At 42.2% G+C, this 21,660-nt stretch overlaps 1 protein-coding gene across 1 annotated transcript; it reads left to right on the top strand.

Annotated features, from left to right (window-relative positions):
• The first annotated feature begins 8,552 nt into the window (after positions 1–8,552).
• Positions 8,553–21,371, top strand: LOC139423102 (ribosomal protein S6 kinase beta-1-like). Its single transcript, XM_071174751.1, has 14 exons — positions 8,553–8,794; positions 9,600–9,643; positions 10,062–10,182; positions 10,292–10,360; positions 11,924–12,071; positions 14,303–14,360; positions 14,697–14,888; positions 16,535–16,625; positions 16,776–16,883; positions 17,042–17,104; positions 17,197–17,274; positions 17,397–17,504; positions 17,824–17,936; positions 18,140–21,371. The coding sequence occupies exons 1-14, from the start codon at positions 8,723–8,725 to the stop codon at positions 18,408–18,410; spliced, it is 1,536 nt and encodes a 511-aa protein (XP_071030852.1). The 5' UTR covers positions 8,553–8,722; the 3' UTR covers positions 18,411–21,371.
• The last annotated feature ends 289 nt before the right edge of the window (positions 21,372–21,660 follow it).

Below are 21,660 nucleotides of genomic sequence, written 5' to 3'. Positions count from 1 at the left end.
AGTGTCTTATGACCGAAAAGAGCTTCTTGATATCAGGGCTGTGATTACTCACCCCGTACTGGAGCAATTCTTCTTCTTCAACGAGTCGGAGGGGAAGGATTTACTTTGGACGACTGACAGGGCCCTCATCCCCTTCTTTCGCAGGAGGAAAAGACAGAGCTATTGTGGACCACGGTCCGGGTGCCTTGTAAGGATCCGTCACCGAGAGGGTAATCTACCTGTACCATCGGTCCTATTAGCCAACGTACAATCAATTGATAACAAAATAGACGAACTACGAGCATGTATAACCTACCAACGGGACATTGAAAACTGTAATATCTTATGTTTCACAGAGTCGTGGCTGAACGACGACATGATTAACACACAGCTAGCGGGTTTTAATCATTTTCGGCAGCTGCCTCTGGTAAGGCAAGGGGCGGCGGACTATGTATATTTGTAAACAACCGCAGGTTTTATTTTGTTATTTATTTTATTTCACCTTTATTTAACCAGGTAGGCCAGTTGAGAACAAGTTCTCATTTACAACTGCGACCTGGCCAAGATAAAGCAAAGCAGTGCGACACAAACAACACAGAGTTACACATGGGAAAAACAAACGTACAGTCAATAACACAATAGAAAAATCTATATACAGTGTGTGCAAATACAGTAAGATTAGAGGTAAGGCAATAAATAGGCCATAGTGGCGAAATATTTACAATTTAGCATTAACATTGGAGTGATAGATGTGCAGATGATGATGTGCAAGTAGAGATACCGGGGTGCAAAAGAGCAACAAAAAAAAAACAATATGGGGATGAGGTAGTTGGGTGGGCTATTTACAGATAGGTTGTGTACAGGTGCTGTGATCGGTAAGCTGCTTTGACAGCTGATGCTTAAAGTTAGTGAGGGAGATATATGTCTCCAGCTTCAGTGATTTTTGCAATTCGTTCCAGTCATTGGCAGCAGATAACTGGAAGGAAAGGTGGCCAAAAGAGGAGTTGGCTTTGGGATGACCAGGGAAATATACCTGCTGGAGCTGCTGGTGACCAGTCAGTTGAGATAAGGCGGGGCTTTACCTAGCAAAGACTTATAGATGACCTGGAGCCAGTTGGTTTTTGCGACAAATATGAAGCTAGGGCCAGCCAACAAGAGTATACAGGTGGCAATGGTGAGTAGTATATGGGGCTTTGGTGACAAAACAGATGGCACTGTGATAAACTACATCGAATTTGCTAAGTAGAGTGTTGGAGGCTATTTTGTAAAGGTAGTCATTTGAGAAACCAAGGCTATTGAGTCTGCCGATAAGAATGCGGTGATTGACAGAGTCGAAAGCCTTGGCCAGGTCGATGAAGACGGCTGCACAGTACTGTCTTTTATCGATGGCGGTTATGATATCGTTTAGGACCTTGAGCGTGGCTGAGGTTCACCCATGACCAGCTCGGAAACCAGATTGCATAGCGGAGAAGGTACGGTGGGATTCGAAATGGTCAGTGATCTGTTTGTTAACTTGGCTTTTGAAGACCTTAGAAAGGCAGAACAGGATGGATATAGGTCTATAACAGTTTGGGTCTAGAGTGTCTCCCCCTTTGAAGAGAGGGATGACCGCGGCAGCTTTCCAATCTTTAGGGATCTCAGACGATACGAAAGAGAGGTTGAACAGCCTAGTAATAGGGGTTGCAACAATTTTAGCGGACAATTTTAGAAAGAGAGGGTCCAGATTGTCTAGCCCAGCTAATTTGTAGGGTTCCAGATTTTGCAGCTCTTTCAGAACATCCGCTATCTGGATTTGGGTGAAGGAGAAGCGGGGGGGCTTGGACAAGTTGCTGTGGGGGGTGCAGAGCTGTTGGCCAGGGTAGGGGTAAGCCAGGTGGAAAGCATAGCCAGCCATAGAAAAATGCTCATTGAAATCGAGACTATCCTGGATTTATCGGTGGTGACAGTGTTTCCTAGCCTCAGTGCAGTGGGCAGCTGAGAGGAGGTGCTCTTATTCTCCATGGACTTTACAGTGTCCCAAAACTTTTTGGAATTTGTGCTACAGGATGCAAATTTCTGTTTGAAAAAGCTAGCCTAACTGCCTGTGTATATTGGTTCCTAACTTCCCTGAAAAGTTGCATATCGCAGAGGCTATTCGATGCTAATGCAGTACGCCACAGGATGTTTTTGTGCTGGTCAAGGGCAGTCAAGTATGGACTGAACCAAGGGCTATATCTGTTCCTAGTTCTACATTTTTTGAATGGGGCATGCTTATTTAAGATGGTGAGGAAAGGACTTTTTAAGAATAACCAGGCATCCTCTACTGAAGGGATGAGGTCAATATCCTCCAGCATACACGGGCCAGGTCGATTAGAAAGGCCTGCTTGCTGAAGTGTTTTCGGGAGCATTTGACAGTGATGAGGGGTGGTCGTTTGACCGCGGACCTATTACGGACACAGACAATGAGGCAGTGATCGCTGAGATCCTGGTTGAAGACAGCAGAGGTGTATTTAGAGGGCAAGTTTGTCGGGATGATATCTAAGAGGGTGCCCGTGTTTACGGATTTGTGGTTGTACCTGGTATGTTCCTTGATTATTTGTGTAAGATTGAGGGCAGCTATCTTAGATTGTAGGACGGCCAGGGTGTTAAGCATATCCCAGTTTAGGTCACCCAATAGTACGAACTCTAAAGATAAATCAATTCACATATGGAGTCCAGGGCACGGCTGGGGGCTGAGGGGGGTCTATAGCAAGCAGCAACAGTGAGAGACTTATTTCTGGAAAGGTGGATTTTTAAAAGTAGAAGCTAGAACTGTTTGGGCACAGACCTGGATAGCATGACAGAACTCAGCAGACTATCTCTGCAATAGATTGCGACTCCGCCCCCTTTAGCAGTTCTATCTTGGCGGAAAACGTTGTAGTTGGGGATGGAAATTTCTGAATTTTTGGTGGCCTTCCTAAGCCAGGACTCAGACATGGCTAGTACATCAGGTTTGGCAGAATGTGCTAAACTTAGGGAGGAGGCTTCTGATGTTAACATGCATGAAACCAAGGCTTTTACAGTTACAGAAGTCAACAAATGATAGTGCCTGGGGAATAGGTGTGGTACTGGGGTCTGCAGGGCCTGGGTTAACCTCTACATCACCAGAGGAACAGAGGAGGAGTAGGATAAGGTTACGGATAAAGGCTAAAAGAACTGGTCGTCTAGTGCGTTGGGAACAGAGAATACACGTGGTCCACGAAATCTAAGGAAGTCTCGAGGTTATCTCATGATAAGCTGTAGACCACACTATTTACCAAGAGACTTTACATCTTTATTTTTCGTAGCTGTCTATATACCACCGCAGACTGATGCTGGCACTAATTTCGCACTCAATGAGCTGTATACGGCCATAAGCAAACAGGACATCGCTCATTCAGAGACGGCACTCCTAGTGGCCAGGGACTTTAACGCAGGGAAACTCAAATCCGTTCTCCCTAATCTCTACCAGCATGTTAAATGTGCAACCAGAGGGGAAAAAACTCTAGACCACCTTTACTCCACACACAGAGATGCGTACAAAGCTCTCCCTTGCCCTCCATTTGGCAAATCTGACCATAATTATACCCTCCTGATTCTTGCTAACAAGCAAAAACTAAAGCAGGAAGCACCAGTGACTCGGTCAATAAGAAAATGGTCAGATGAAGCAGATACTAAGCTACAGGACTGTTTTGCTAGCACAGACTGGAATATGTTCCGGGATTCTTCCGATGGCATTGAGGAGTACACCACATCAGTCACTGGCTTCATCAATAAGTGCATTGATGACGTCGTCCCCACAGTGACTGTACGTACCCCAACCAGAAGCCATGGATTACAGGCCACATCCGCACTGAGCTAAAAGGTAGAGCTACCACTTTCAAGGAGCGGGACTCTAATCCGGAAGCTTATAAAAAATCCCGCTATGCCCTCTGATGATCCATCAAACAGGCAAAGCGTGTGTGCAGTGTGGTTGCGATTGCATCCTCTGGGGACCTATTGGGGCGGTAAGCAAATTGGAGTGGGTCTAGGGTGTCAGGTAGGGTGGAGGTGATATGGTCCTTGATATCCATAGCCGATGTCAGTAAGACCTTTAAACAGGTCACCATTCACAAGGCCGCAGGGCCAGACGGATTACCAGGACTTGTACTCTGAGCATACGCTGACCAACTGGCAAGTGTCTTCACTGACATTTTCAACCAGTCTGTAATACCAACATTTCAAGCAGATCACCATAGTCCCTGTGCCCAAGAACACTAAGGTAACCTGCCTAAATGATCACGTCTGTAGCCATGAAGTGCTTTGAAAGGCTGGTCATTGCTCACATGAACACCATTATCCCAGAAACCCAATACCTACTCCAATTTGCATATCACCCCAACAGCTCCACAGATTATGCAATCTCTATTGCACTCCACACTGCCCTTTCCCACCTGGACAAAAGGAACACCTATGTGAGAAGGCTGTTAATTGACTACAGCTCAGCGTTCAACACCATAGTGCCCTCAAAGCTCATCACTAAACACCTTCCTCTGCAACTGGATCCTGGACTTCCTGACGGGCCACACCCAGGTGGTAAGGGTAGGTAACAACAAATCCGCCATGCTATCCTCAACATGGGGGCCCCTCAGGGGTGCGTGCTCAGTCCCCTCCTGTACTCCCTGTTCACTCATGACTGCATGGCCAGACACGACTCCAACACCATCATCAAGTTTGACACAACTGTTCACCGACAACGATGAGACAGCCTATAGGAAGGAGGTCAGAGACCTGGCCGTGTGGTGCCAGGACAACAACCTCTCCCTCAACGTGATCAAGACAAAGGAGATGATTGTGGACTACAGGAAAAGGAGGACCGAGCATGCCCCCATTCTCATCGTCTGGGCTGTAGTGGAACAGGTTGAGAGTCCACATCACCACCAAACTATCATGGTCCAAACACACTAAGACAGTCGTGAAGAGGGCACAACAAAGCCAATCCCCTCCAGGAGACTGAAAAGATTTGGCATGGGTCCTCAGATCCTCAAAAGTTTCTACAGGTATGGCAACTGCTCGGCATCCGACTGCAAGGCACTACAGAGGGTAGTACATACGGCCCAGTACATCACTGGGGCCAAGCATCCTGCCAACAAGGACCTCAATACCAGGTGGTGTCAGAGGTAGGCCCTAGTCATAGGCTGTTCTCTCTGCTACCACACGGCAAGCTGTACCGGAGCGCCAAGTCTAGGTCCAAAAGGCTTCTTAACAGCTTCTACCCCCAATCCAGAAGACTCCTGAATAGCTAATCATAGGGCTACCCAGACCTCTCTTTTACGCTGCTGCTACTCTCTGTTTATAATCTATGCATAGTCACTTTAACCTACATGTACATATTACCTCAATTACCTCGACTAACCGGTGCCCCCGCACATTGACTCTTTACTGGTACCCCCTGTATATCGCCTGACTTGTTATTTTACTGCTGCTGCTTAATTATTTGTTATTTTGATTTTTGACTATTTGACCAGTAGTGGTTAGGATTTAGTTTTCCTAAAATTCTGATTCTATTTGACCTTTGGTCAGATATGGGCAGTTTGAGCAACAGCTTCCAGTCCTCTGCCTACCCACGCCATTGCCAGTGTGGCAGAGTGCCTCACCCTTAACCTAACCGCAAAAGCCAGCCAGGTGGCAATGTCAGCAGGATATAGAGTGTGTGTGTGTGTGTATGTGTGAACTGTGAGCATACAGAAGAGAACAGACACACCCTAGTAATCACCTGGCTGGCACAACCTGTCCTGCTCTGTCCCGTTGTTCAAATCTACTGTTCATCACACCACATTCTATTCACTCCAATTCACAGATTACATAACTGTAATAATTTCATGTTTTGTGATTGTTATCCTGTCACTGACTAATACATAACAAAAGAGTGCCCGCTTGCAGTTAATTTTCTTTGGAAAAAGCACTACCATGTTTTCGTGATGATTATTTAAGGGAAGAAACCGACAACATAACCATGTAAGAGCCAATAATTAACGCCCAACTTTTTCCCGTTCTCTCAACTTCTTTGAAGATATTTTGGAAATTGCCCTTTGCAGTCATTTGCAAGTAAATGTCTTCTCTGTCTTTCAACACATCAAAACCAGAAAGCCCCTTTTTGAATCTATTCCTGTGGTTTCATGCTGTGAGGAAGAGAGAAGGGAGCCAATAGGCTCATTTGTTACTTACAGATCAAGCATGCTTCTATCTGCCACCATCATCTAAAGTCATCTGCAGCCAAATACATACCCACAGTCTCTCTATGGCCATGAATAAAAACAATATTGTCTATTCATTTGTCCATGTTTGTCTCCCCTTTCTCTCTCATTTCCTCCCTTCCTCTCATCCCTTTTCATTCCTTTCTTTATCCCTGCCCTGCACCAACAGCCTAGGCCAAAGAATGCATATCACTCAGGTGTCTCAGTTACACACAGGAATCACTAATGAATAAAACATCTTAATGTGCAAGGCAGAGAGTGTTGTAATTGAAGGTTGTACCCATTATACACTGAGTATACCAAACATTAGGAACAGCTTCCTAATATTGAATTGCACCCCCCTCTGTTGCCCTCAGAACAGCCTCAGTTCATTGGGGCATGGGACTCTACAAAGCATTTCACAGGGATGCTGGCCCATGTTGACTCCCATGCTTCCCACAGTTGTGTCAAGTTGGCTGGAAGTACTTTTCGTGGGACCTACTACCATACCCCGTTAAAATGCACTTAAATCTTGTGTCTTGCCCGTTTATCCTCTGAATGGCACACATCCATAATACATGTCTCAATTGTCTCAAGGCTGAAAAAAAATATGTTTAACCTGTCTCCTCCCCTTCATCTACATGGATTGAAGTGGATTTAACAAGTGATATCAATAAGGGATCATAGCTTTCACCTGTATTCACCTAGTCAGTTTATGTCATGGAAAGAGCAGGTGTTCTTCATGTTTTGTATACTCCGTGTATATATATATATATATATATATATATATATATATATATATATATGTATACACACACACACACACACACACATACACACATCAAGGACCCCACACACCCCAGCCACAAGCTGAAGCACGAGGACTGATACCAACAGGCTCAGAGACAGTTTCGATCCACAAGCCATCAGACCGCTGAACACTTGAACTGGACTGAACACTTGAACTGGACTGACCACCTGGTCTGATTCGTCCCTCATTAGCACACATGCACTCCCTCATGCACATACCCACACAGACATAGACACACACATATATTATATACATTCATGCTACACACATCACAACTTCTACTACCAGAAGACTCTTATTATATTGCTCAATTTATACACTTACCCCATCCCCCTTCCCCTATACACGTGTAAATATTGAACTATAAATTGTCACCTCCATATATTATATATATGCAAAAAATATATATATATTCTACTGCCATTGACTTTATATTTGTATTTTTATATTAGATTATTTCTTACTGTTGTTTCCATTGTCGAGAAGGAACCTGCAAGTAAGCATTTTGTTGGACTACGTATTCCATGTGTATCCCGTACATACGACTAATAAAAAAACGTTCAACTTGAAACACAGTCCCTTTGATCTAGGACCACAGGTTTCACAGAGATAGGGCACTGAGTAGAAGTAAGGTGGGGTTTTGTGTGTGTGTGTGTGTGTGTGTGTGTGTGTGTGTGTGTGTGTGTGTGTTGAATAAATGCTCCCAGTCATGAGTCATCATCACAGGAATGGTGATGCTATATGTGAAACAACACATCATATAATTCTCACACCACCTCAACCCAAGGTGACTGTGAACATTTATGTGGGTTATTCCACATATTTGGTAACACCCTATGGGCGTCCCCTGTTGGCACTTACGATCACTGCAAGACTCAGAGGTCCAAATGGGGTGAAACACGAAGAAGGATTGCTTTGTTTTCACTGCCATCTACTGCCAGTAACGGGTATCTGCACACAAACAGTTAGTCTGGTTACAGGTTTATTTATTTTATTTATTTCACCTTTATTTAACCAGGTAGGCAAGTTGAGAACAAGTTCTCATTTACAATTGCGAGGTTAGATCACAAAAGACACTAAGATCACAATTAACCAAGTGAGAATACACAAAAGCCTGTGAACGTTTTTTCATAGTGCAATCATACCTGTTGTGGCAAAAAAAATATGCCAGGCAGTCCATGGGCCAAATTTTTATATATTTATTAATTCCATTATTTTAGATTTGTGTGTAATGTTGTGAATTGTTAGATACTACTGCACTGTTGTTGCAAGGAACACAAGCATTTCTCTACACCCGCAATAACATCTGCTACATATGTGTATGTGACCAATAACATTTTATTAGATTTTGACTGACTACAATATCATCATCATAGCTCATTTCTGAGCCATATTACACAAACATCACTTTTAAACTATTAAACTACGATCAAATATGACATGTTTAAACGAGCGAAATAATTTAAGGAAAAAGTATGGGGCATCATGGACATTGGGCTACTATTAAAGCTACTCAGCTACTATCTCATTTCAGCAGTGCGCGTGCTCACACTGGGCTTTGTTTTTTAAATTGCGTGTGGCCGGTAGCTAGCGGTACTGCTACTCGCATGGGTTCTATTTACTGTAGCCGGTTATGTCGGTGAGGTGTATTTCCACGAGGCAGTGGAGAAGTTGATACTTTATTTCGGACTGAGTGAGAGAGAGGGACCAAGCAAACGCAATGGCGGGGGTATTCAACATTGATTTGGATCAGGTGGACGAAAATGTGTCTGATGATGAACTCGGGGATGGGGTAAGTAGCCAGCTACTGTACAATAATTAGCTAGCTAGCCACCCAGCAAAACATTACTAGCTAGCTAGTTTCCTTTAGCTTCCGACCTTGGCATGAACCAGTTAGCTACTATCGTTAGCTACTAGTGAAGAAGGGAGGCGCAAACTAACTTGTCTGCAGTAAAGAATCTGATGTTAGTCAGAAGCTTAAGACTGTCTTTGTCAATAACTTCAACATATCAGCTGGTTAGCTAGTCGTGCGTGGCAAGTCCAAAATAACCCACGCTTACATCCGCTAATATATAACTAGTTAATTTAGCGATTAACGTTAGTAAGTAAGTAAGAAGGTAGCTAGCTAATTAATATTATAGTAACTAACTATTATTAGGTAGCTGAACCAAGGGCGGACTTAACGTTGGTGGCAAGCTAAACTAACCAGCTCTATAGGCCTAGCCATCTGTCTTCTCAATAAACGATCCATTCTTAGTTGGATTGTCAAAACATAGCTAACGTTAACGGATATAACGTTACGCATTGACAGATTACTATAGCTATGAAACCACTTGACCTCTGATGATCAGATTTCGGCATCGTTGGATGTGGACAAGTGAAACAAGTTGTTCTAGCTACTCTTTCGTACATCTTTAATTTTAGAATCGTTTGCTTTTTTTCAGCAGTCTCACAAGACTGTGTGTGTGATGCAGTCAAAAAAGTCCCGTCTGAATAATCACTGGAACAGGTATATTTTTGAAGTTGTCTACTGATGGGGAAAGATCAATCCTGTTGTTAAATTGTTCTCTTTTTTTTTTCTTCTTCTTTTTTGCCAGACCCAAATGAGCGAATGCACGGAGCAATGCAGCGGTTTCGAATTGTGGGTATTTACAACATAGGTTCAGCCTGTATATTTTAGCACTAGCTAATGTGGCACACTCACCACAACATCTTTGACAACAGGGTGCTTCTTTGACATGCAATTCTATGTGTTTTATTGTTTGGGCACAGGTGTCAATCTAATTGCCCTAAAGGGATTAATAATCTGTGTAATGTTTTGTTAACTACAGAAACACCTTTGACCACTTTTATGATGTTGTATGCTTGATGAACAGATAAAGGACCATGAGTGATTTTAGTTGATAGATTGCTTGTGCAGGCAGGACTGTTTTCCCCTACTGTGGATTCCATCTTTAATCTTACCTTCTGGTTTTGTCATTCGGGTAGATTCAACTGGCTGAAATTTGACATTAAATGAATTATGTTTCAATGGTTGTCTTTTTAAATGTATTTTAAAGTAACATGGACGACTGTGAAAAGTTTGAAATCTCTGAAGACAGCGTCAACAAAGGAACGGAGCAGATTCGTCCGGAATGCTTTGAGTTACTCCGGGTTTTAGGAAAAGGAGGCTATGGAAAGGTGAGCTATCCCTCATCACCCTATGACTTGTTCAAGTATTCATTCACGTCTTCTCCTTAGAATAGAGAGCATAAATTCATGGTTTGACTTTCCCCCTTATCACATTCAGGTTTTTCAAGTTCGTAAGGTGTCGGGTGCTACTTCGGGAAAGATTTTCGCCATGAAGGTCTTGAAGAAGGTGGGCTGTTCTCATGATGTTGAGATACTTATCTTCTGTTCTCTCATTTGCCCCTAAGGAACTGCACACTTAAGGTCTGTGTTAATTATTATTTTAAGAGTTATTCTCTTAAGGATTTCCATTGACATGACGATGAGCCCAGATTGGACACTGACCCAAGTTGTTACAGTAGTGTACTGAATACACAGGTGAATTAATTTAGCCATGCAGTCAGAAAAGAGGCCGCCTAACCTAACCCATAACAAAAAAACTAAAATGACTTCCCATTAAACCTCAGGTCTGTTTGTTCTCCACAGTTTCTTTCCATCTGCTCTGCATCCTTTCTGTAATTGATGACTGCCCGTCTGGTTTGCATCTTGGCCCCAGAATCCACCAATTTTTCCCAGAAGCCTTAGAGGTTTCGGTAATAATGGTTCTGTTTATAGTTTTTTTTTTATAAGCCAGTATTTACTGTTGCTACCATGCAGGAGCTAAGAGCTCTTAACCAGCCAACCAGCAGCTATCATCACTGCCAAATAAAACACCAGGGTCCCCTCTTTCCCTCACATCTTGGAAGCTCATATGGCTTTTACATACAGGATTTACCCCAGTGTTTGAACGAAAAGGCTCAGACTTTTCTGTTTCCATGGGCCATGGCTCTGGTGGACCTGCTCTCACTTGTGGTCAAAGTAAAGCCCCTGGTACTTTTCAGCTTGCATTTACATAACAATTGGCTAACTGAACTTTAACACCTTCTCACAAAGCAACTGTTTTGATAATGCATAGTTTGTTGATTCTGCTTTTCACAAGTCCTCAGTGTCAGCCCTAGCTATGGAAACACAATTTCCCTAGTATAACATAAGGGTGTATATATGCTAGTGTAACACTGTTGAAAAGCAGCAGACTTGCCTCAGCACTGGTGTTTAGCATGGTGAACTTAACCGGCCATGTCATAACCCAGCACTGTGTGCATGTTGTAAGTGTCTCTGTAGCACGGCAGGCAGCAGAGCCTCACGCTCATGACCGGCTGCTCTGCTCTCATACTGTGGCTTCTGGCTCTGCCACTGGGCTCAGGCTTTATCCAACTGAAACAGATCTAGTATTGTTCGCGACAGCTGAAATAGTTTGAATGTTTTGGATTTCTTTGAGCAAAAGATTTGCACGTGTTCTGGACCTGAGGGCAACAATAACGGCATTAATGACATGGCTCAGAGCAGAGGCGTTCCTTTACTTTCTTTCACTGGGCTGGGGAAAAGGGAGCGCAGAGAAATAATCATCGAAACCAGATGGCAAATGAACATTTCCTTTTAGGTTTTTGTTATGTTGTCAGACCGTCGCAAACCTGTTGTCCGTTACCTACCATAGTGTGTCCTGCTTGACAAAGAATGTACTCTAGTGTTACTTTTCAAATGCATATCATACCTCAGTTTCTATTTTTCTATAATTTTTCATTTGGAGTGAATAACTTGTTACCATACTATTACCAGGTTATTTCCCCTTTATTATCTGCTGTAAATGTAAAGTGCTACCATTGTTGTAATGCTGACAGTGCTTGACAATCCATGCCTTGTTTGATGCCTCCAGGCGATGATAGTGCGTAACGCTAAGGACACGGCACACACCAAGGCAGAGAGGAACATCCTGGAGGAGGTGAAGCACCCATTCATAGTGGACCTCATCTATGCCTTCCAGACAGGGGGCAAGCTGTACCTCATCCTGGAGTACCTTTCTGGTGAGCGGCTGGGGCACGGTGTGTGCACGCACGCACACACACACACACCTTTTATTTATCTATATATATATATATATATATATATATATATATACACGCGCATACATACATACACCCTTGCAACTACGCCTTCCAGACAGGTGGCAAGCTGTACTCTACCTCATTCTGGAGTACCACTCGGGTGAGTGGCTGGGGCACTGTGTACAGACACACAAACCACACAACACAGCGTAACATACACACTATGGCCTAAGTTAAAATAAAGCTGCAATATGTAACTTTTTGGGTGAACTGACCAAATTCATATAGAAATGTCATGTATAGATCTGTAGTTTGCATCGAAAGCAAATCTAAGAAGCTGTAGATATGTTCTATGTGCACTATATCAATACTTCCTGTTCTTAAGTGTAGTTTTTTGTCTTTTACTTTCAGTTTTGTATACCAGCTTCAAACAGCTGAAAATGGTTATGGAAAATATCACAACGGTTTAGATGGTACAATGATTTTCTACAATATACAGTGCCTTGCGAAAGTATTCGGCCCCCTTGAACTTTGCGACCTTTTGCCACATTTCAGGCTTCAAACATAGAGATATAAAACTGTATTTTTTTGTGAAGAATCAACAACAAGTGGGACACAATCATGAAGTGGAACGACATTTATTGGATATTTCAAACTTTTTTTAACAAATAAAAAACGGAAAAATTGGGCGTGCAAAATTATTCAGCCCCCTTAAGTTAATACTTTGTAGCGCCACCTTTTGCTGCGATTACAGCTGTAAGTCGCTTGGGGTATGTCTCTATCAGTTTTGCACATCGAGAAACTGACCTTTTTTCCCATTCCTCCTTGCAAAACAGCTCGAGCTCAGTGAGGTTGGATGGAGAGCATTTGTGAACAGCAGTTTTCAGTTCTTTCCACAGATTCTCGATTGGATTCAGGTCAGGACTTTGACTTGGCCATTCTAACACCTGGATATGTTTATTTTTGAACCATTCCATTGTAGATTTTGCTTTATGTTTTGGATCATTGTCTTGTTGGAAGACAAATCTCCGTCCCAGTCTCAGGTCTTTTGCAGACTCCATCAGGTTTTCTTCCAGAATGGTCCTGTATTTGGCTCCATCCATCTTCCCATCAATTTTAACCATCTTCCATGTCTCTGCTGAAGAAAAGCAGGCCCAAACCATGATGCTGCCACCACCATGTTTGACAGTGGGGATGGTGTGTTCAGCTGTGTTGCTTTTACGCCAAACATAACGTTTTGCATTGTTGCCAGAGCACCTTCTTCCACATGTTTGGTGTGTCTCCCAGGTGGCTTGTGGCAAACTTTAAACGACACTTTTTATGGATATCTTTAAGAAATGGCTTTCTTCTTGCCACTCTTCCATAAAGGCCAGATTTGTGCAATATACGACTGATTGTTATCCTATGGACAGAGTCTCCCACCTCAGCTGTAGATCTCTGCAGTTCATCCAGAGTGATCATGGGCCTCTTGGCTGCATCTCTGATCAGTCTTCTCCTTGTATGAGCTGAAAGTTTAGATGGACGGCCAGGTCTTGGTAGATTTGCAGTGGTCTGATACTCCTTCCATTTCAATATTATCGCTTGCACAGTGCTCCTTGGGATGTTTAAAGCTTGGGAAATCTTTTTGTATCCAAATCCGGCTTTAAACTTCTTCACAACAGTATCTCGGACCTGCCTGGTGTGTACCTTGTTCTTCATGATGCTCTCTGTGCTTTTAACGGACCTCTGAGACTATCACAGTGCAGGTGCATTTATACGGAGACTTGATTACACACAGGTGGATTGTATTTATCATCATTAGTCATTTAGGTCAACATTGGATCATTCAGAGATCCTCACTGAACTTCTGGAGAGAGTTTGCTGCACTGAAAGTAAAGGGGCTGAATAATTTTGCACGCCCAATTTTTCAGTTTTTGATTTGTTAAAAAAGTTTGAAATATCCAATAAATGTTGTTCCACTTCATGATTGTGTCCCACTTGTTGTTGATTCTTCACAAAAAAATACAGTTTTATATATTTATGTTTGAAGCCTGAAATGTGGCAAAAGGTCGCAAAGTTCAAGGGGGCCGAATACTTTCGCAAGGCACTGTACTTGCTTGTTTTTCACATTAACTGAAATTAAGCGAACTACTAGACTACTAAACTACTTTTAGCAACCATGAGCAATTTCTGCATAGTGCATATTTGAATGCTGTATTTGTGATTTGCAGGTGGGGAGCTGTTTATGCAATTGGAGAGAGAGGGGATCCTTGTGGAAGACAAAGCATGGTAAGTGATCTGTCATGCTGGAGATATCTATCTGTCTGAAATGTGTAGAATAGATATGAGTGTCTGGAACCTGTAGTCCTCACTCAAATGTTGTGTCAACAGATGTGAGATTTGATTACATAGCATAAGGTCAGTAGGGGTGTGTTTTGGATCTATTTTTAGAAGCAGACAAATGTTAGGATGTTGGAAGCACAACACTTAGGTTTGAATGTAGAGGGCAATGAAAGGTGAATCTGAAAGGATACATTTTTCCAAAATGCTATTGATGCTTTACGGATAGATTTCTTTCGTCATACTTCCTGTAACTGTATTAGATGTCTGTTTTCTGTTCTGCAGCTTCTATCTGGCAGAGATTTCAATGGCTCTGGGACACCTGCATCAGAAAGGCATCATCTACAGAGACCTGAAGCCAGAAAACATCATGCTAAACAACAACGGTCACATCAAGCTCACAGACTTTGGACTGTGTAAAGAATCAATCCACGACGGCACGGTTACTCACACTTTCTGTGGCACCATAGAATACATGTAAGTCACGGTCCTAATCATTAAAATAATGAAACGTTAATATCAGCCTCCTAGTCTGTTGTAAACTTCTTTATCCACTACTGTACATACTCTTGGTAGGAGAAATTAGTGAGTTTGGTTGCACATTGTATTAGAGGTCGACCGATTAATCGGAATGGCCGATTTAATTGGGGCCGATTTCAAGTTTTCATAACAATCGGTAATCGGCATTTTTGGACACTGATGGCCGATTACATTGCACTCCACGAGGAGACTGCGTGGCAGGCTGACTACCTGTTATGCGAGTGCAGCAAGGAGCCAAGGTAAGGTGCTAGCTAGCATTAAACTGATCTTATTTAAAAAAAAACAATCAATCTTAACATAATCACTAGTTAACTACACATGGTTGATGATATTACTAGTTTATCTAGCTTGTCCTGCGTTGCATATAATCGATGCGGTTCCTGTAAATGTATCATTGAATCACAGCCTACTTCGACAAACGGTTATTTAACAAGCGCATTCGCGAAAAAGCACTGTCGTTGCACCAATGTGTACCTAACCATAAACATCAACGCCTTTCTTAAAATCAATCCACAAGTATATATTTTTAAACCTGCATATTTAGTTCAAAGAAATTCATGTTAGCAAGCAATATTAAACTAGGGAAATTGTGTCACTTCTCTTGCGTTCATTGCACGCAGTCAGGGTATATGCAACAGTTTGGGCCGCCTGGCTTGTTGCAAACTAATTTGTCAGAATTTTACATAATTATGACATACCATTGAAGGTTGTGCAATGTAACAGCAATATTTAGACTTATGGATGCCACCCGTTAGATAAAATATGGAACGGTTCTGTATTTCATTGAAAAAATAAACGTTTTGTTTTCGAAATGATAGTTTTTGTATTTGACCATATTAATGACCTAAGGCTCGTATTTCTGTGTGTTATTATAATTAAGTCTATGATTTGATAGCGCAGTCTGACTTAGCGGTGGTAGGCAGCAGCAGGCTCGTAAGCATTCATTCAAACAGCACTTTCCTGCGTTTGCCAGCAGCTCTTCGCAATGCTTCAAGCGTTGCGCTGTTTATGACTTCAAGCCTATCAACTCCCGAGATTAGGCTGGCAATACTAAAGTACCTATTAGAACATCCAATAGTCAAAGGTATATGAAATACAAATGGTATAGAGAGAAATAGTCCTATAATAACTACATCCTAAAACGTCTTACCTGGGAATATTGGAGACTCATGTTAAAAAGAACCACCGGCTTTCATATGTTCTCATGTTCTGAGCAAGGAACTTAAACGTTAGCTTTTCACATGGCACATATTGCACTTTTACTTTCTTCTCCAACACTTTGTTTTTGCATTATTTAAACCAAATTGAACATGTTTCATTATTCATTTGACACTAAATTGATTTTATTGATGTATTATATTAAGTTAAAATAAGTGTTCATTGTTCATTCAGTATTGTTGTAATTGTCATTATTACAAATAAAAATAAAAATCGGCCAATTTTATTCGGTATCAGATTTTTTTTTGGTCCTCCAATAATTGGTATCGGTGTTGAAAAATCATAATCGGTCGACCTCTACATTGTATAGGGTTTGGTTGAACAATGGATAGGCCTACCCATTCCTCTCCCCTCTGTCACTCCAGGGCCCCAGAGATCCTGATGAGGAGTGGACACAACCGGGCTGTAGACTGGTGGAGCCTGGGAGCTCTCATGTATGACATGCTGACAGGAGCAGTGAGTACAATTCCTCCAAGAAATACACATAATACAGCCTGCATACAAGACTACATCATCTTTTTACATTTTGAATATTATTTAGATATTTAACCTTGGGGACATTATGGTTATTGTTGTGGAACATACTTTTTTTTTGTTACTCAACAGCCACCATTCACTGGTGAAAACAGGAAGAAGACCATTGACAAAATCTTAAAGTGTAAATTGAACTTGCCACCTTACCTCACACAAGAAGCCAGGGACCTTCTCAAAAAGGTAAGCGTTTCACTGTGTTAGATGTTAAACTCTTCCAGTTTTAATAAATTCATTTTTGGGTGGCATTTCAGGTACACTCCATCTTCTGATTGTCAAATGTAACACAAGTCGGGTCAAATGAAAACAAAGGAGTAGACTAACATAACTCTCTGTTCCAGCTGCTAAAACGCAACGCCTCGTTACGCCTGGGGGCGGGCCCAGGAGACGCCTCAGAAATTCAGGTGATACAGTTAAAACATGGCACCTGTTGCAGGATTATTACAATGTTGGTGAAGAGGGACACCCTCTAATGTAGCTTTTTTCTCGTCTCCAGTCCCACCCATTCTTCAGGCATATTAAATGGGACGAACTTCTCGCTCGCAAAGTGGATCCTCCATTCAAGCCTGTTCTGGTGAGCCATCATTCCTTATTCATAGAATTTTCATTGTGAAGAAGAACACCTGTGCTTCCCAAGTCCTCCATGACCCACAGAGACTGGAGGTCAACAGGTTTCCTCCTTTCCTTCCATTGTAGCAATCAGCTGATGACGTGAGCCAGTTTGACTCCAAGTTCACCAGCCAGACTCCTGTTGACAGCCCTGACGACTCCACGCTCAGTGAAAGTGCCAATCAAGTCTTCCTGGTAGGCTGCTTACTGTGCTCAGTCCATTTGGTTTCGTTTTTGTGGGCATGTGTGTTTTACTGTGTGCATGGCTGCACGCACACGTCTAGGCATAAGCTAGTGTTTTTTTCTTTTAATTTTAAATTTTTGACAAAAAAATATTCTTCTTACGAGAAATGGGTAATGCATCTGTTTTTTATTTTTTACTGGAAACCGTTGACTGTCTGGCCACATTGCATGATGTAGTTTAATGAGTGTCATTGCTCATCTCCTCTGTTCTGTGTTGTAATGGACCTTGATGAGCCTGAAAATAATCTTCCCTGTGACCTCCTTCCCACAGGGCTTTACGTATGTAGCCCCTTCTGTGCTTGAAAACGTCAAGGAGAAATTCCCCTTTGAACAAAAAGTCCGCTCACCAAGAAGGTTTCTGGGAAGCCCAAGAACACCAGTGAGGTAAGTGCTTTTTGTTTTGTCTCATGTTCCTTTAGGTTTGTGTAGAACTTGCATTTTTACATAAAGTTGTCCTGCCCAGCAGTTGTTGAATCCAGTATCATTCTGGTACTCACTTCTACTGGGATTTATCCTCACTGTTAAAATGTCACTATTCTAATGGTCTACCTTGCCCCTGTCGGTACTCAAATGTCCTGTTCCCTCAGCCCAGTGAAGTTTGCTGGGGGGGACTGCTGGCCCCGGGCCCCCACCCAAGCTAGAGTCTCATCCCTGCTGTCCCCTGGGGGCTCTGGGTCTGGAGACCAGCCCATGGAGGTTGGTGTGGAGCAGATGGATGTGAGCTCCAAAGCTACTGAGGTGTCTGCCCCACTGCCCATCAAAAAGCCCTCTGGCAACACCACCACAGGCGGCCCCTTCAAGAAGCAGGCCTACCCCCTGATGTCCAAACGTCCCGAGCACCTCCGGATGAATCTATGACGCTCAGCTCCATCTAGAACTCATCTTTTCTAATTCCTCCTCCCCCTTTTTTTTATTTTTGTTTGTTTTAAAAGCCTTAAAGAAATGACTGACGGAGCGCCGACCATCAGCACCAATCACCAGCTCCTCCAGATGCACCTTCCATCTCTGCCTCCCTCTCCTATCTTTCCCTTTTTGAGCAGCTTGGGAGCCACATGGGGCTTTCTACCCTAGCAGATATAAACAAACTATAGCAGTCTCCTGCTAGGGAGACGAGGGAGAGAACTCCCTCCCACCAATTAGAACTTTAGTCAGACAACGAAAAGTCTTGACTACTTCCTAATGCCCAGTAGGGTGTAGCTGCAGGAAGAGACGAGAGCAGTGCTGCTTCCTGATTCTTGTGTGCTCCACTGGGATAGCTTCTCATATGATATACTGGTGCTTTGTACTTTGGGTGAGTGGGGACAGACAGTGTTACTCATGCAGCAATGATTTTTCTCACCAGGAGTGAGACGTTATTGATTTCTGAAGCCGTGTAATATACTTTTTTAAGGCTGAAAGGGTGGAGATGATTTCCCCCTTAAATGCCTCTGCTTCCTTTTTACAGGATACAGTATAGATGGAGAAAATTACAATGAACACAGAACACAATATTCTCTACAGTTCTCATGCTATAGTATATTAGGCTACATTGTATAAAAAAAAAAGATGGAATCCACAAAGCCTTTTTTTCTGCTTTGTCACATCCTGTCAGGATAAATCCTGTGTTCAGTAGGTAGAACCAGTATTGAAACTGAATTAAACAGGAAGGTGCAATCTGAACTCGTCCAATGAGAACAGATTTCCGTGAGCCTTACTGAACATGACCCTAGTGTGGTGTCATTGATGGAGGAGGTGCAGCTAGAAGCAGACAGAAAAACACGGTGTATGCTATTTCAGCTGAATGCAACACCTCCTGCACCATCTGTCTTCTGACTGGATCTCTCGGTAGATACAAAACCTTTGTCTGTCTCAGCATGTAGTACATCGGATGTAAACTGACTCAAAATGCCTTTTCGAGTGTCACTTACTCAGATGACCCACATGAGTTCTCTTCACGGTTAAGATGCATGCAGGTTTATTATAATATTATGGACCTATTCTTTTTGGGAATCCAGGAAATGTGTTATTGTCAGATATAAACCGAGGGCTCGTCTTTTGAATTGAAAGAAGGAAAGCATCAAGGCCAAATTCTCATCACTGCCTTTTGTGTTTAGCTTATCGCCAGGTTACATTTGTCTCATGCACCTGCCTAGGTGCTTCACGGATTCTTCCCTCAGTCTTTTGAACCCTTGGTGATATCAGTAGGGCTGTACCGCTATGCTGGTTCCATTTGAACTAGTGATTGTTTGAAATGTGTGGTGACTTGAAGGTGTTGTATGTATGTATGTATGTATGTGGTCTTTAACTGTGCGCCTCTGGAGAAAAGCCATTTGATTCTCTTCCCCAAACATGAAACTTAGTCAAATGAATAATAATCCCAACTATAAGGTTCCATCTAGCTGAAGGCAGTGTTCACACGACCAGGAGAATGGTCATACTTAACCAAATGTGTCTGTTATTTGATAAATGTTAACATTTTACTTTTTAAAAACATACTTTTAAAAACTCACTCAATAAGCAAACAGTTGTACTATTCTGTTAAATTTTGAACCAGGCAGTTTATTTGGGTTGTTCTCTAGAAGTGCTCCTGAGTGGCGCAGCCATCTCAGTGCTTGAGTACTGCATCTCAGTGCTTGAATCCAGGCTGTATCACAACCGGCCATGATTGGGAGTCCCACAGGGCGACCCACAATTGGCCCAGCATCATCCGGGTTTGGCTGGTGTAGGCCGTCATTGTAAATAACAATTTGTTCTTACCTGACTTGCCTAGTTAAAGGTAAAACAAAATAAAAAAAATAATGTTGGGACCTACTCCATGACTGAGTGGCGTGAACCCCTCTTACAAACCTACAATTTGGATGGGTCAAAAACAATTGGATTGGTCAACAACAAAAAAAATCTGGGTGAATGTGTATCCTGACAGAGGATTTCCTATTCCAAGACTGCTGAGGTTTATTAAAATAGACATTATTATCACCCCCCCCCCCCCCCCCCCCCTCATGTGTGCTTGTCAATAAAGCACTTGGCCCATTCCTTCATCTTCAGGTTCCATTGGAGAGGATGTCCGCTGTGCTTCAGAGCAACTTCCATAGTGACCATGGCTTAGCTTTGAATACATTTTTAACAATCAACAACTTCTATGGTGAATTATTTTTTTTCCCTTACTGCATCAGTTCCACCAAGTTCCACTTGGCGCGCATGGATCTTTTGTAAATGATAACTTTATTTTGTTCCTTTTATTTATTTGTAGATATGTGCATATGAATATCTCTCTTGAGAAACCTCAAATGCAGCAGTTAATTCTTTATTCCAAACTACAATGTCCTAAATGTTTTAGTATATTTATTGTACTACAATAGAATTATATTGTGCTATGGACATGTTCAGAAAGTAACTTTTTGATAACTTTTACCTGGTTCTTTTAATTCTGAACTTGAACTTTAAGATGCCTGTCGAGTGTTGGAAATATGGGGTGTGTGTGTGAGAGAGATTTTAAAATAATTGCAGATGTGTATGGAATGCTATTGAGACAGGAAGATAATTGGACCATGTGTTTCTTTCTAGTAGTGTAGTCTCTAAATTATGCTCCTCTAACCTGTTAAATACTAAAATGATCATAATGATCTGAGTGGGATTCATCTCAAGTGGTTTGTAGCTTGAGGGCCTTTGAAAAGTATACAAATGAACATACCTTGATTAATCAACTCATTAGAAGACTGCTGCAAACATTTAATCTGAGTCTATTTCATCCCTGTATTTATTCCATGACCTGGGATGTTGATTTGTAATATCATGTAAGTGGATGGATGAGAACAAAATAAAATGTGTTGCTGATTTGAAGCATGTGAGAGTGATTATAGTGCAACCTGGAATGATTATGCAAAGTTACTGGTCAACTCTCATAACGGTTGCCAGGAATGTCCAGAAGACAATGACTTGAGGTAACAGTAACCACGTTTCCATCCAGTTTTTATGCAGGTAAAAGAAAGTCATGCCACATAAAAAAAAACAGGACAGCTGTGAATCAAACAGGTAGTTTGTTACAGTTGGACAAAATGCCACAAAAACCGAAAATTCTAAATATTTTTGTGTCTGTAAAATTAATTATGCGCAACTGATATAGTAACCA

The sequence above is a fragment of the Oncorhynchus clarkii genome, chromosome 12 (genome assembly GCF_045791955.1).
Source record: "Oncorhynchus clarkii lewisi isolate Uvic-CL-2024 chromosome 12, UVic_Ocla_1.0, whole genome shotgun sequence".
NCBI lineage: Eukaryota > Metazoa > Chordata > Actinopteri > Salmoniformes > Salmonidae > Oncorhynchus > Oncorhynchus clarkii.
The sequence above is the reverse complement of the archived record's forward strand: the minus strand, read 5'-3'. Positions and strand labels throughout refer to the sequence as shown.